At 39.3% G+C, this 16,227-nt stretch overlaps 1 protein-coding gene across 1 annotated transcript in view; it reads right to left on the bottom strand.

The window, feature by feature from the left end:
* Window positions 1-820: 820 nt before the first annotated feature.
* LOC149280668 (serine protease HTRA3-like) overlaps window positions 821-16,227 on the bottom strand; it is a 48,252-nt gene continuing 32,845 nt past the window's right edge. The window contains exons 5-9 of the mRNA XM_089500228.1: window positions 15,660-15,692; window positions 13,238-13,346; window positions 9,950-9,998; window positions 7,529-7,624; window positions 821-2,906 (exon numbers count right to left, since the gene is read on the bottom strand). Of these exons, the coding sequence (XP_089356354.1) occupies window positions 2,741-2,906; window positions 7,529-7,624; window positions 9,950-9,998; window positions 13,238-13,346; window positions 15,660-15,692 (453 nt within the window). The 3' untranslated portion in view covers window positions 821-2,740. The remainder of the gene's footprint in view (window positions 2,907-7,528; window positions 7,625-9,949; window positions 9,999-13,237; window positions 13,347-15,659; window positions 15,693-16,227) is intronic.

Here is a 16,227-nt window from a genome sequence, read left to right on the forward strand (position 1 = left end):
GCCTATAGTACAATCAGTTTTTTATACTCTAATTTTTCTGGAACTAGCTTATCCATATAGACATATCTATAGATATATGGACTCTCATGAATAACTATAGTATACTAAGAAGACTCATCTCTGATTTCCTCTAAAGTTCTCTCAATTAGGATTAGACTCTGATGAGACTCTGAGTAATATGATGATGCATCTTTCTGGGAAGAACAGAATAAACTAGTTAATGAATCGCAAATGCTTTCATTCCCCTGACCTGAACTTGACCCAAATAAATTAAGGCAGCCAGAGATATTTCTTCAGACAAAGCCCAGACTTGATGTTAAGCCTATATTTTTGTCTTGGATGAAGACACTGTAACTGGGTGTTTACAAAAAAATCAACTGAACATCTTGTTTTAAACAGGAATCCAGGTCTATTTTCTAGAAATGAAGAACAAGATTATGTTCTTGTTACATATGAACTGCTTATTCAAATAAAGTCCTTATAAAACTGACAAACAATGGGCTGCATGGTGGTCGGTTGAGCCTTGGGGTGGGGCAGTGTCAGACTTGCTGTGATGGATCCATTTTCACTGCTATTAGTCACCCAGAAATCCAGCTAGTTTTTGCTCTCCAGGCTCAGAACATCAAGACCTTTTGCAATGAACCCACCCCACTAGCATGTGTTGTACACAAGCAAGCAACCTTAGTTAAATTAGTAGATATAACAAAATACAACAATTGATGCATTAAAGCGCTTCAACTTTCTCTTATGGAATTCTGTTTTGTACATAAGAGTACTAGAGAGAATTAAAACGACTGAACAGAATTAAACACAAAACTGCTCCTTTCTGTAAACTTTAATCTTTGTACAGTAGAAACATACAGTACTTGTCATAAGTATACAATTTGTATAATAATGTTTTCCAATACAATGAAAAAATAATTTTAAACCCCTGAAAAATTGTGCACTTTCTCAAAGTTTTAGCTTTGTTTTGCACATTGTTTAGAGTTTACATCAGGCAATAATTCTATAAGAATCATTTACTACATTTCTCTTCTGCACAAGCTTGGCACAAACTAGCCTGTGACCAAAACCAGATTAACCATATAGCATAATGGAGCAATAGCTTAGCCTGCATTTGAGTAATTCTTTTAAAAAAACATCTAGCACTTGCAGTTGCAGAGGACAGCTTGGAAATATTTGGGTTCCACACAGAGGCCATAGTTAAATGGCATTTGCTGAAGAGGAAAAGGGTGATCTCTCTCCAGCTATTTTTCCCCCAAAACAGCTGGTCCTCCTACCCACCTATCCATAACAGCCATGCTGTTCCCCTTGTCTCCTCACAGCATACTACTTTCTTGTTCAACTGGACCTAAAACTGATTTTTGGAAAAGATAGGGGAATTGTACTAAACATAATAAGCTGGGCTTGGAGATGGCAATTCAGTTCCAGCAATGTATGCCAGAAGAAGCAGTCATGAAGAAGGATCTGCCTTCCACTTTGAATGTTTTTGGTATTATGATGACAGACTGAACCTTCTCCCAACAACTGCTCAATCTGTTTACAAAGCATATTTCTTGACATTTTCACACACTCCCCTTACTTAACTCCACTGAGATGTACAATTCATTTTATTCACACACAAAACTCACAACAATGAATCCTTAATCTCACTTAAACACTCAGCTGCACTTTTAGCTTCAGAAAGTATAAAGCAGCAATACTGAAGCCCACCCATGTAAATTCACCCTGTACCCTCAAGGAGAATTAACAGATTCTGACCTAGAGAAGGATTCTATCACCAAGAGAAATAGATAAACTCTTTCTCCCTATTTTTCATTGGGTTTGAAATATTTGGTGCAAACATTCTAGCATTGGCTGTTTTCTACTAATGGCTGGAGAAAGGTGTGAATTCAGGGATGTCAAATGGGGCATCACAATATTAGTTTCCAGAGAGTGGGGTGTTTCCTGTGAAGAGAAGTTTTTTTTTACAAAACACATTTTCCTTGTAAACATCTGAGGCTCAAGGTGTTATTTCCTTCCCTTTTGTACACTCATCTACAGAGACAGAGACTTGGCACTAGCATACAAATAATGCAGAGGTAAGGATTATTGTTCTTGTTACCCACTCTCTGGGGTTATCACCACTTTTCTTCTTCCCTTGCATCTAGTCACTCTTCTTCCTTTTGAGAATAATAATTTCTCAGTTCTGTTCACATGTAACTAAAGACTCTGCAAAAGAAATACACTACTTCACATTTAAACTTTAGATTGCCAAGAGTTCAGCTTTGGATCAAACGGGCATAATGCTGCTACTTACCAACCATGTAAGAGCCAAAAATATAGCTGTGTAAACCATACAAAGGTTTGGGTGGAGTAGGCAGATTAATCCAAAAGTGTATTTGTAGACAGAAGCTGTATTTAGCTGCTTAGTACCTAATCCTAATTAAGCATAAATATTTTGTTTAAACCACAAGAATGGTGCCCAATCTATGCTTCATTCATATACAACAGTCATAAAACTATATAAAATAAAATAGGCAAAACTCCCATAATTCTGCAATGACTTGAAATATGAAGTAGTGATGTTGGAGCCCTGTTCATTGTTGACTATGAGGCACATCATTGGCTCAGGCATTTAAATTAGTTCAACTTGCCATTAGTCACGATAAGGCATAATTACTGTCACTGTTAAAGGAGGTATCTGAAGTTTTAGAATAAATGAGTTTAGTTGTGTCACAATGATGTTCTTCAGCTTTGTTTACTTAAGTACTTCAGGTTCTATGTTAAATAATAAATCATCGTTTCCTCTTCTAACTTCAAGTAGTAGAGGCGATTCATTCATCACTGCCTCTTGTAGGTCAGCAGAAGTCTTCAGTGGCCGTCCATTAACCTTAACAATGATATCACCATCTTGAATCCCACCTCTGTAGTCAAAAGACAAACAGTTTTAAACTGAATTCCATACCGTCCATATATAACTATATTTCAAAATGGCCTGTGTGTGTGTGTGTGCTTCCAAGGTGTTTCCAATTTATGGCGACTCTGAGGCGAACCTGTCATGGGGTTTTCTTTGTTCAGAGGAGGTATGCCATTGCCTTACCCTGAGACTGAAAGCTTGTAACTTGTCCAAGGTCACCCAGTGGGTTTCATGGCTGAGGAAGGAATTGAACCCTGGTCTACAGAGTCATAGTCCAACACTCAAACCACTATGCCACACTTGCTCTACACAAAATGACCTACAAAAGTATAATCTCAACATGCATTCTGGAGAGAATTTTCACAGCATGCTGATAATGAAGGCCAGAATTTAAATTCTTAATACTCTCACATCAGGCAATGTTAATGTTAATACAACATTCAGTCCCAGTATTCAACGACCGTCAATTCATAATATGACTTCTTTCTGGCTTATTTCACAACACCCACCCCCCAAACAAGGATAATAATTACTAACTAACTAACATTAAGTGCAACCTCAGGTATAGATAGATATAGATATTGCACAGGATCCTGTGTACAAGGGTGCACAGACTGAGTTTTGACATACAACCACTGAAAAGAGCTTTAACCTCAGGCACAACAAAGACTGTATCTTGGTGAGAGAGTCCATATTTTCCAAGCAGAGAACCCATGTTTCCATATCCCCAGCTGAATATGATTGCTCTAGAAAATGGAGAGATCTTGTAGCACCTTTGCGACTAAGTACATTTCTATAACACTTATCAGTGCATTTAAACACTCCCTAAGCGGTTTACAAAGTGTAAGCTAATTACCCCCAACAAGCTGGGTACTCATTTTAGCGATCTCGGAAGGATGCAAGCCTGAGTCAAGCTTGAGTCCCTGGGCTGGTATTGAACTCGCTCTTTATGGTTTGTGAGTGAGTTGCTTCAGTATAGGCATTTAACCACTGCAGCACCAGGGCTCTTCTAAACTAAAGGAAGAAGTGTCAGGACCATGTGGCACACTTGGTCTGGAAATGACATGGATGTGGCCACAAGGCAGAGCTGCAGTATAGGTAATTACAGCTCCAGTGGCAGGTGTGCATGAGTCAGCATTTTGTGATGTGAATCAAGGGATATCTGATGCAATATGCACTAGGGATGTAGCCAGCAATGTTTCATTGGTGGGATGATATCACATGACTGCACAGATGAACACCTATAAAAAGGAAATGGTGATTATCTCCTGTGTGGGTTTGTTGTGATTGGTGGAGCATTTTGTTGGTTCAGAGAAGATTTGTGAGTATACGAGACGGCTGTCCGATACTCTGCATATATTTGTAAATACTTGCAACAAAGATTAAAAGCCCTCATGTCGAGTGAAGGCTTGCAGTGCATCTGTCTTTATTTTGGCAAGTCGGGAGCTCAAGGCCGTTCGCTGCGAGTAGGGTTTCCCCCCCCCCCCCCTTCTCGGCCTGAATTCTTTTTGCAGACGTCTCTCCAAAACCCTTCTCCGTGGTGTCCTGTCAACGTGGATCAACTCTGCACGTGGTCGTAGTGGACACAGCGCGTCTCTCTACGCCCTAACAAGAAGTTGGCAGCATGAGCTTTCGCAGACTAAGTCTGCTTCCTCAGATGCATTTGGATAAATGCCTTTGCATTAGAATCCCAAATGCATCTGAGGAAGTAGACTTAGGGCTGCTACAGACCAGCACAATACGTTGGCTTCACAGGGGCGTGGCGTACGCACGACACACACCCTGACGCCGCCCTGAAGCGAAGAGTTACACCGCTCCACTGCTCAGTTGGAGGCAGCTTTTCGGCACTCCAGCAGCACGGCATGGGGTTGCTGCTGCCCCAATCCAGCGATCAAAGGGGCAACATCAAGATGCCCCCTTAGGGCCATCTGTTTCAGCCCTTAGCTCATGCTGCCAACTTCTTTCTTTAGTTCATCTCAAAGGTGCTACAAGGATCTCTCTACATACTGATTCTAGAGACTAACATGGCTATATCTTTGAATTCTACCACTATGGAAAGTAACAAATTTAGCTGGATGAAGTGGAAATCTATCAACCTCTTCAAGAAGATCAAATGCATCTGAGGAAATAGACTAAGGGGCTAAACATACTGGTGTTTAATGCCGGCCTTGAGGCAGAGTGGGGACATGGTGTCCATATGCCTCCCACCTGACCACATGGGGGGCGGTGAAAGAGTATGTCTTTGGCATAGCGTTTAGATGCACCGCACCAAAGAAACTCCTAATGGATGCTGCCGGGATGGTCTGTTTTGCCCCTTAGTCTACAAAAGCTCAGCTGCCAATTTCTTTCTTTAGTTAATCTCAAAGGTGCCACAACATCTCTCTACATACTGATTCTACAGACTAACATGGCTATATCTTTGAATTCTACCCCTCTGGAAAATAGTTTTCTCTTTGTTGTAAAACAAGTGTTCCTTAGAATAGACAACAAAGACATCATATTAGATGGCTAGATGCAAGGGGCAGTATACCACAGGGTTGTTCCACTCATGGGACTGTTTTTGCCAATGGAACAAGGAGGAGGAATAATTCCTTCTCCCCTTGTAGCCCTCCTGTGTGCCCTCAAAATTTACTCTGGATTCTGGGAAACTCTCTAGAACAGGTTTTTGGGTGACCACAAAGGGGATGGGAAGAAAATCTCAGTGCATTCACAGATGTCCATTAGGATAACATCAGGTTTAGGCTAAAGCAGCTTCATTGATGCCAGAAATGTAAGTCTGCACATAAGTTTGCTAGCACTATGAACTTTAAAAAGTTCTGTTAATTAATACAATGAAGATTATTTGTGCAATCAATATCAAATTTGTCATGGAGAATGTATCTACCTAGAGAACAATAAAATTGGCTATCTTGAAGGTCAAAACTATATCCAAGTTGCAGTATTTTTTTAAAAAAAAAATTGGGTTGAAATACTATTTGTGATCAGTTTTCTCTCCACTCAGTTTTCTGTTTGCCATTTTTATAGACTTATAATACATACAATATTCAATGGTAATGCCAAGTTCAGGCTCACGTCTGCTTAATTTTGCACATGCAAACTATCTGAATCTTTTTTCCATGAATAAAGAAATTATAAAATCAACCCCCTTCAGTTTTAAAGAGATAAGCTGAAGTGCTTATCAATTTATTCAAGCATGGAAAAGTGGAACCCAAATATTAACAACAACTAATATTTATTTATAATGTCCTTTTCACCAAAGGATGAAAAGGTGACAGTTCTAGGTTTATTATAGAAGAGGGAGCATGCCTTCCAGACCCAGAATATTGTGCTCACTGACAACAAAACCTCTGCTTCTAAATGCTAAAGATTTAAGTAAGCCTTTTTTAAAAGAAGCAGTTTGTTGCACAGGAAAATCCTATGCATGTTCATAAAAGTAGGGTTCCCCTTCTTCTTTTCTCTTGCTGGCTTGTGTGTGTATCACGCTCTACGTTGCATAGGATAATCCTATGCATGCTCAAAAATGTAGGGTTCCCCTTTTTCTTTTCTCTTGCTGGCTTGTGTGTGTATCACGCTCTACGATAACAAAAATACTTGCCCCTATGTCCATCTGCATTTGACCTGTTTTGTCTCTCTGCATCCTCCATCTTTCAGCTAGCTCACCCCCACACACAGCCATCACTACTTGCTTCACCATGTGGGCTTCCTGAACCAGATACCCTCAGTGTAGAGTTCACCTTCTCCTTGCCACTGCCTCCCATCTGCATGCTCTCTCCCTCTGGGCCCAATCTAAATGCTCCCCAGAAAAATGAATAAACAGTAAGTGACTGCTCTTTCTCACTCTTGTTCTTGAAGAGGGCAGGTAAATAGCCATCTACTGCCAGGAGTGGCAGCAAAGTTAAGAGGCTGCATGGGTCCCTCTGTTGCAATCTGAGGAGGTGCCCATTAAAACCACCCATGATTGTGGCCTTGCATGTTCTTCTTGCTAGTTCAAATGACAGCAGGTAGGGTGGACTGATCCAGATCCAAGTATATGCAAATGATCTGGTGGAAGCACACTTTCTTTCATTCCTACAGTAGCCTCTTCAGTCCCCTGAAAATGCAACACAGTGGTTTAGGGTAATCTATTGAATGGGGTGAGCAGTGTGTGTGTGTGTGTGTGTGTTTAAAATCTAGCAAAACTGTATCCAGAGATTCTGCATCTACAGATACAACTATCTACAGCTTGAAAATATATTTTAAAAAAATACATTCCAAAAACCGAACCTTGATTTCACCATTTTATATTAGGGACACTATTTTACTACGTCATTGTATATAATGGGACTTGATCATCCACGGTTGTTGGTATCCTGGAACAATCTCAGTGGATACCAAGGGTCGACTGTGAATATGACAAAGGCAACAATTTATTTAAAGTTTAAAATAGCTCACACTATGGCATGACACTTACAAAATGAAATATCAGCTAAGTGTACTACATAATTAAAGGAAAGGAAAGATCTCATTACAAGAATAGTTTTTTAGAACAAAAATAAATCATTATCAAGTTGAGTCTTTAAACTAAATGGTTTCTGTTGGATTTCGTATGTTTTAAAAAGAGGAAAGGCTACTAGTTTGGGATGAACATACCTCTGTGATGGTGAATTTGGAACAACTTCATGGACATAAATTCCACTAGTGACATCTGGAAAATCTGGATTATTAAGCTTAAGTTCTTCCACTAGTCTAAAAAACATACAAAAAGCTATTAACAGAATTGAACCATTTCATAACTATTGCCATTGACTCTTCACCACAACAACCATGCACAAAATTATCTCCTTATTGGTTTTCTTCTTGTAGCAGCTTTTGAAAAACCTAAGATTTCTACTCCAGTTTAATTTCTACCCAATTTAACATCCTAATTAAAAACAACAGTTTACTAACTTTTAATCAAATCAGCAGTAGAAGCAAAGTATCCCACTTAATGGCACTACCTTTCTATGTTGGTGGAAAGACTAGCTTTTCTCTCCCTCAACAAACAAACAAAATGAACTAAAATCTGGAGCAATTATTGAAGAAGGAGTGTCAAAGTAGTCTTACTGTTGAATAATAAGAAAATGAAAATAATGATCACCAAAAAACTACAAGAATTCAGCTATGAATCCAGCTACAAGAATTCAGAAATATCAGCAATGAAAGAACTGGACAAGATCATAAAATGTAAAGATGTAACTCTGAACACTAAAGTGGGGATAGTTCAAGCCACTGTATTACCAATCACCATGTACAGATGTGAGAGCTGAACAATGAAAAAAGCCGATAAAAAGAAAATCAACTCATTTGAGATGTGGTACTGGAGAAAAGTGCTGATGATATCATGGATGGTCAGGAAGACAAACATATGGGCTCTAGAACAGATGAAGCCCAAACTATCCCTGGAAATCAGGATGTCTGAACTGAGACTCTCATACTTTGCCACATCATGAGGGAAAAATGAATCATTAGAAAAGGCAATGATGAGGGAGGAAAAGGTAGCAGAGAAGATGCTGATGAGAGAGGTGATAGAAGTAAAACGAAAGGTAAATAGTAGTGAGATGAGGAGATAAGGTATAGGAAGGGAGTGGTGAGGAATGGAAGAGAGTAAGGCAAGATAGGATACAAATGGAAGTATTAAGGAGAGACTAAGTAAGATAAGGTGTTAAGTAAAGGAAAGTATAGGTCGGGAACAGACTGAATGAAAGGGGAATGTAAGGTGAATGTGGAATGTGACAGATATTATAAGACATAATAATACAATAGATTAATTAATAGAAGTAATATGTTTGATTGCAGAGATGTTATACTATAATGGTTGTTTGATATTTGTTGAGATGTATGTTGACATTTATTAGGATTCTACTCTGAAAATATAAAACTTTTACTACCAAAGAAAAGAGAATGATGCTAGGAAAGGTGGAAGGCAGTAGAAAGAGAGGAAGACCACATGCCATATGTGGGAGAACATGGGCCTGGATCTGCAGGACCTGAGCAGAGAGAATGAGGACAGGGGCTCTTGGAGATGCCAAGGATTGCCATGAGTTGAGGTCAACTCAAAGGCAGTTAACAAAAACAACACAAAGGTAGAAGGCAGTAATAAAAAAAGGAGAACTGTATAACAGACACATAGACTCAATCAAGGAAGCCATGGCCCTGAGTCTGAAAGACCTGAGCAGGGCTGTTGATGATAGGGTGACTTGGAGGTCTCTCATTCATGGGGTCACGATAAGTCAACACTGACTTGATGGTAGTTAACAACAACAAGAAACAGGGTATATCACACAAAGGCTTTTTGTGCATATATAGGTGGGGTGGGTGGAACATGTTTTTTAAAAAATTGAACATGCAGGGCCGAGACTTCGGGCAAAAGCAGCTGGATAGTGCTAGAGAGCTCCTTGGTTGTGAGGAAGAAAAAGGTGAGAGACGGTAGATAGCGACATAGAAGTATATAGAAATGACTGGAAAAGCTAAATCTTTTCATGGTGGGAACACAGTGAGGAGAGGAGCTTTGAGGGAGAGAAAAGCTAGTCTTTCCAAAGCCATTTCTGGGCATCTGAGTAAAGAAAATCAGCCTCTCCCAGGTTTATGGTTAGAGTTAATGCTGTTTAATACAGACTTGGTGGAAAATCTCTATCACCCATGATTTAGGTTAAAATGAAGACATAGCCATTCCACTTCCCAAAAATTGTCACACCAAAGACCTGTTGGAACTTGTCCAACCATGCTGTAGAGCATCAACTGAGGCTCAGATAGGGCAGGTTATGATTATGGCTCCTGCTCCACATCCTCCCCAGGAAGTTACGGGTAGTGCCAGCAGGTCTTGACAGCTGCCTGAATGTGTTCACTCCTGAGGCCAGCCCTATTTCTGATATGTATGATGAAACTCTCTGGCTCATTGGTTATACATGCTCAGTTACCCACAATTACAGCTGGATTTGGGCCCAAGGCAACATACAATCCAACACACTGGAGACACAGGCATGAAGTACAAATCAGAACATCCTGTATTTGAGTACAAAAATAAAGACTTACACGGGTGTGATTGTCAGCATCCTTATGCCAATAAATCTTTTCTTCCCATCTGGAATAAAAATCAATAATATTTGTTTAATAAATACATACATACATACATACGAATTAATTAAGCATCAGAAACAAAGACTGGTCCAAAATGGCAGGTGCACTAATTGAATTCTTAAGCTTCACAAAGACCTTAGTTTTTTGTGGGGGGTTTTTCGGTCTATGTAGCCAAGTTAAAAAAAAACTATGGATGCCGGCCATGAAAGCCTTCGACTTCACATTCACAAAGACCATCTTCTTAGGTACTGGAAGCCTACATTTGGGTTTTCTGAAGTGTGCTCTGTTTCAAATGGCCCTAATGGACAAGATATCCCCAAAGCCTTGGAAAATATGTCCATTCATCATCCCAGCTTGATTCGCAGCACTTTGTGCCATTCAGCACGGATGGGTAAGAGTGCAAGAATTTGTCCCTTTAGCAGCATTAGTAAGGGTCCTGCTAAGAATATCTTGCTGTAAGATATTTAAGAGCAAGAAGGCAGAGGAAAAAGCAACTTTGCTCCATGTGTGTGACAATACAAACTGTGCAAATTTGCCTTAAAATGAACCAAAGCTTTGGCCCACCTAGCCCACTACTTTTGACACTGACTGGTAACCCCTCTCCTGATGTTCAGGCAGGAGTTTTGCCTTGAGATACCTTAAGATACCCAAGACTGAATCAATAACCTTCTCTCAGTGACAGTAGTACAATGCTAAATACAAGCATGCCTCCATTGACAGAGTAGATGTGTTCCTGAGGATTACTTCTTTAATGCAAAATTTGGTACCAGAAGCATCTACCCTGCAAAAAATAATGCAGTTTGATACCACTTTAACCGCCATGGCGCCATTCTGCAAAATCCTGGGATTTGTAGTTTTGTAAGGCACCAGCATTCTTTGGTAGAGAAGGTTAAAGACCTTATAAAACTACAAATCCCAGGATTCCATATAACAAAAGTACAGCACTTAAAGTGGTATCAACCTGAATTACTTTTACAGTGTAGCTGCACCGCATGTTATCCAACCAGGCATGCCACTTCAGAGTTTAGTGCTATGTCATCAATCCAGTGGTGAACTCTTGAGATCAAAGGCAAGGGTAGACAGACAACAGGTTTGTGGGATCTATTCATTTCACTAGAATCCCATGATCTGGGGCCTGGTACAAAACAGACACTTAAATTTAAAGAATTTAGAGTTCCAGAAATTATTTTGAGAACACAATATGAACATTCATCCCAATCCTTCTCCAAACAAATTCAGACGTGTAACATCAGGGTGAGAGAATGGATCATGTAATATAATTAAAAGGTCAGGGATGGATAAGAAATTCACAGCATTTTGCAAACTTTTGTTTTGAAGCACTGTTGTCATTCATTTATACATTTAATAGCATAATTTTTCTTCAGGTGCTCTTGATGTTTTGTTTTGTTTCATTCCTTTGGATGACAGCATTGAATACTGCTGGAATTTCTGTAACATTTCTAGTTCTGAAACATCAGGACACATAATTAAGAAAAAAGAATGACTGTTAGGTAGAATGGTGACAGATGCCCCAAATAATACCCAAAAGAAGGTTCTCACTTAATTTTAGCTGACAGAACCATGACCACACTCATATTTACCATCAGACTGCAAGCTGCCCATGCAAACAGGATTTACGTGCACAATTCCTCTCAGGGATCCAACAGCAAAGTCAGCATCCCAAAACCTCTTTTGGTTAAAACTCTCTGGTCTCATGTTGCTTTTCAAAATGATAGTTCTGTAATTCAGAGTTCTAACCATTTTCACATTATATTTTCTTCTTTTATTAATATGTACCCTAGATACAGATAGTAATTATTTCTGCAGCTGGAGCTCAAGTCTTTCCAAAGTTGGTTGGAATAATATCAGAAATTACATAAGCATTTTAAAATGCTTTAATTATGTTTACTGCCACATGTTGTGTCCAATCCATTGTCACAGGCAGATACTGAAATGTGAGCAAAAAGAAAAAAGAAAAAGAAAAGCACCAAAACCACCTTAAGCACTATGAAAACTGATTGCTTTGTTGGCTGGCCCAACAGAAAATCTGGGCTTCAACAGGCAGTTCTAGCACTTCATTGCTGCAGGTCCCACAGCTTCCAAGGTGAGGATTGAGTCACCTTGGTTCAGCAGCAGCACAGGAGAAGCTGGTGTAACTACTTATGATGCTGAGCCTATTCTGTGGATAAGCACTCCCCAGGGTTATCAGTCTAGCAGCTTGAATGAGCATTTGCTGCAATAACATTACATGAAGAAAGGAAAGGGGGCAGGGAGGCAGCTAACACAGAATGCAGAGCAGTAATATGAGAAATAATACGTAAGGTTTAAAAGGGTCTCAGCAACTTACCATGTACTAATTTCTACACATACACTGGAATAGATGACTTCACACATGGGGAAAAAAGTCACATCAGGCTCAACAGAGAAGCTGCTGCTCCATTGAAAAATAAAGGTTTTCCAAGCACCAGAAAAGCCAGACAAAAGCACAAAAACAGTACACTACTTCTCCATTTTATAATACAGACAATATTCACACTCCACTAATGATGTACTTTACAAACTTTACTCACAAATATGCATTTAGAGCACAAGTGGAGGTTTATGTGTATTTTGTAGATTGTATGCCACTGGCAGGTTTTATATTTTTATTGATTTGAGTATCTGTATGTACAGCACTGTGAACATTTACAGCACTATCAAAATAAACTATAATAATAATAATAATAATAATAATAATAATAACAACAACAACAACCAAGAGGAAGAAAAGCTACTATGAGATCTCCAGAAAGAAGTCCAGCATGCTAAGGTGTTAAGGTGCCTTTGGGCAATAGAAAGCACAGTAAACTCTTCCTCTGCTCCCATTGTTTTCAGAACAAATGGACTGTTTTGGCTATCAACCACAATATTAATTAAGTTAATTTTCTCTCCTGCTGAACAGAGATGATGAATTACTGAATGCATAATAATGTCACATGGACTCTGCCTTATCACAGATTTCTGATTAGAACAGATGACTCCTTTTAAGCATATGCCCACTTGTACGATATATCAGGGTAAAAGGCAGAAGAATTGGTGGGGGTAAGGTTTTCAGAGAGATTCTGTTCCTAACTATCATTGTGCTGCATATTTATAATTCTTCGGAAAATGACCTATGGCATCTCTCTTTGAAAACATTTGTAGTTACACTAAATTTGAAGCACAGTATAGTCTCCTGCCACTGTTTATGAATGTTACTTTTACCTTGTTTGTCATAATTCTCTGAGAGGAATCGGGCAATACGATCAGAAGGAATAGCAAAGGAAATCCCAGCAGTAACTTTCAAAGTATTGATGCCAATCACTTCACCATCCTGTTGAAATATAGATCACAGATGCAATTATCATGTACTTTAAAAAGTTGTATCTTAAAAAAAAATGGAGAGCCAGTGTAGTGTAGTGGCGTGAATGTTGGACTGTGGAGATAAGGATTTGATTCCTCACTTGGAAACCGTTTGGGTGACCTTGGGCAAGTCACATACTCTCAGCCTTAAAAAAACTGTGATTAGGTTTGCCTTAGGATCACCGTAAGGGACAGAACACCAACATCTTATCATGCATTCAAAACATCTTCTGCTCTTATGTTGTTGTTATTATATGGTATTCCTAGAAGTGTTGTTGGGTGCCTTCAAGTTGTTTCTGACTTATGGTGACCCTAAGGGAAACTTATAATGAAATTTTCTTGACAAGATTTCACAGGAAGCTGTCTTCCTCCAAGGCTGAGAGAGTGTGACTTGCTGCAAAGCATGTACTCCACCACTGAAATCTGGTAGTTGCCTGGTGTCTAATTTGGAGATGTTAACTGAAACAGAGTTCCTGGGAATTCAGCACTAACAGTCCAAGCTGTGAAGTTCCCCTGCAAGCTGTCACCACCTTCCAAGGAGGAAGGGAACCACTTTGTTACTGAAGGCATGTGCCAACTGTTAACATTTGTACAAAGCTTGTGGCACATTCTACCCCAAAAACATCTGAGCGTGTAAGAAATGTAAACCAGGTTCTCACCACTCACCTCTACTTAAAGGAATAAGAGTTCCCCCTTTCACCAGTCGGTATAGGGCACAATTGTCCTTATCAGTAAAGAAAATTAACTATTCCTGTACTTCCTTTCTGCCTTATCTTCTGCTTAGTGTCTTGCTTGCAGATTTTGTAACATTCCTGCCCAAATACTCTTGTTCTGCAAATATAAAATGAGCATCTGTGCATATTTAAGAAATCTGGTTCTTTTGAATATGGCTTACATCTATGTGGAGCCCTTGCTCAATGTTCTTCCTGCTGATTGAAGATTCATAAGTGTTATCAATGTGCACTCATGGCACTGCCCAACTATGTATGCAACACAGTTACTATGTTATATCCTATTGTTCCATCTTCCTAAATCAAGCTTTTGTGGGTCTCTACAGAATTTTTTTTTAAATAACCAGACAGCATTTATGTTATCACAGACCACTTAGTAGTAATTCCTAGCACAAACATTTTATTCCCACCTAGAGGGTGAGTTGTTTTTTGAACACATGGAGGAGGGGGGAGAGAATCCAAGAGACTGTACAGTTGTACACTTGCAGTCCATTGTAGGTTCCTTGGCCACCCCTACTCCTTACTGCGTGTGTGTGCTCCATATAGTTTTCATTGAAATTTTGAAAATCCTGTTCTTTAAAAAAAAAAAAGGCATGCCCATACTGGGGGGCTCAACATCCAGAGCCATTAATGAGCGCAGGCACCAAAGAGACCAGTGTGATGATTGTCCAAGTTGCCTATGGTGTCATATCAGTTGGATGATGACTGGCTAAGTTGCCAACAATGTTATACAGTTTTCTTGATCTCTCTCTCAGACACACTTTTCACATGAAGTAAGAAAAGGTTGGAGAGGCTGTGTTCCTCTAGATCCAGAAGACCAAGCATTGTTGACACAAAGAGGTACCTATCAGTAGTAACTGAGGAGCTCTTTTGTGACACTTTCACTTCTTTGCACTGGTCTGGAAGAGTCTAAAATTAAACTCAAGATACCTATCAGAGTTCAGTGATGGGGCACATGTTCTCCATGTATAGGGTTCCTTATTCAATCCCTGACCTCTCTCCTTGAAACCTTGAAAAGCCACAGCTGCTGAACTGAAAATAAAAATATATGAACTGGTTTGGTTTAGGAGAAGAGACAGAACTAAGTATTATCTGTGCTTTGGTGAACTCAGCTTCCTTATGCTCCTGTTTTTGCTGCATACGAAAAAGAAAGATTGCTCTAATAACTCATTAGAGGAATATGAAACACCTTCCTAATTTGATCATAGTGAAGTTATCAAGATCACAAACTTAGCAATTCTTTCGAATTCCTGCCCTTCTTGAAATAACTACAGTAGTGCCCCTGCGCTTGTCTGTAGAGGATACCCAATGGATACCTAAAATTGTGGATAGTACTGAACCTATACCAGTAATATTTTTAGATCATGATTGGCCATGGGAAACATAAGCTGCAGAGAGGTAAACCATGGATAAGGGATGGGACTACATAATATTTTGGGCCTTGGCTGACCATGGATAACTGAAACCACAAAAAAGCAAAATTGCAGATAAGGGTAGATTACTGTATTTTATTACATTCTGCAAAGAGATATATACTCAATTAAATTTCTTACCAAGTTTACCAGAGGTCCTCCTGAGTTCCCATACTGTAAAATATCAGAAAATGTTCAGGTGGATTTCAGAAAGTGAAAAACATATTTAAGATACAAATATTTTATTAAACAACACTTCCATGTTCTATGCCTCACAGGGAGATATACTGTGGCACTTCACTATCTTATATTTTGTAAAGTTTGAATTAAAAGGTGTTGTTTTGAAAAGTTTCAGTAAGATAGGCAGCAGTTCAGCTAGAGTTACCAGCTAGAGCCTTAGAAGAAACTTAGAAGAAACTAATATTAATATATTCTATAATTATAACATAATCAAGAGTTATTACATTTTACTACCACACTGAAGAATGGCAGAAGTGGCTAAAGTAGGTGGCCAAAGAGTTGCTGTCTAACCTTCCCCCTTCAGTTTTCACATTTACCAGCTCTATTACTGAGAAGAACAAGTAGTACCCAACATGGCTGGTACCCAACTTCACCCCCCCCCCCCCCCAGAATATTATAGGAGACCTCACCATACCAAAGTGAGGAAATGACAAATGAGCCCAGTATGGCTAGCCAGGAAGTGACAAGA

The sequence above is a fragment of the Sceloporus occidentalis genome, unplaced genomic scaffold (assembly GCF_023333645.1).
Source record: "Sceloporus occidentalis isolate IW3139 unplaced genomic scaffold, rSceOcc1.0.p SCAF_150, whole genome shotgun sequence".
Taxonomy (NCBI): Eukaryota; Metazoa; Chordata; class Lepidosauria; order Squamata; family Phrynosomatidae; genus Sceloporus; species Sceloporus occidentalis.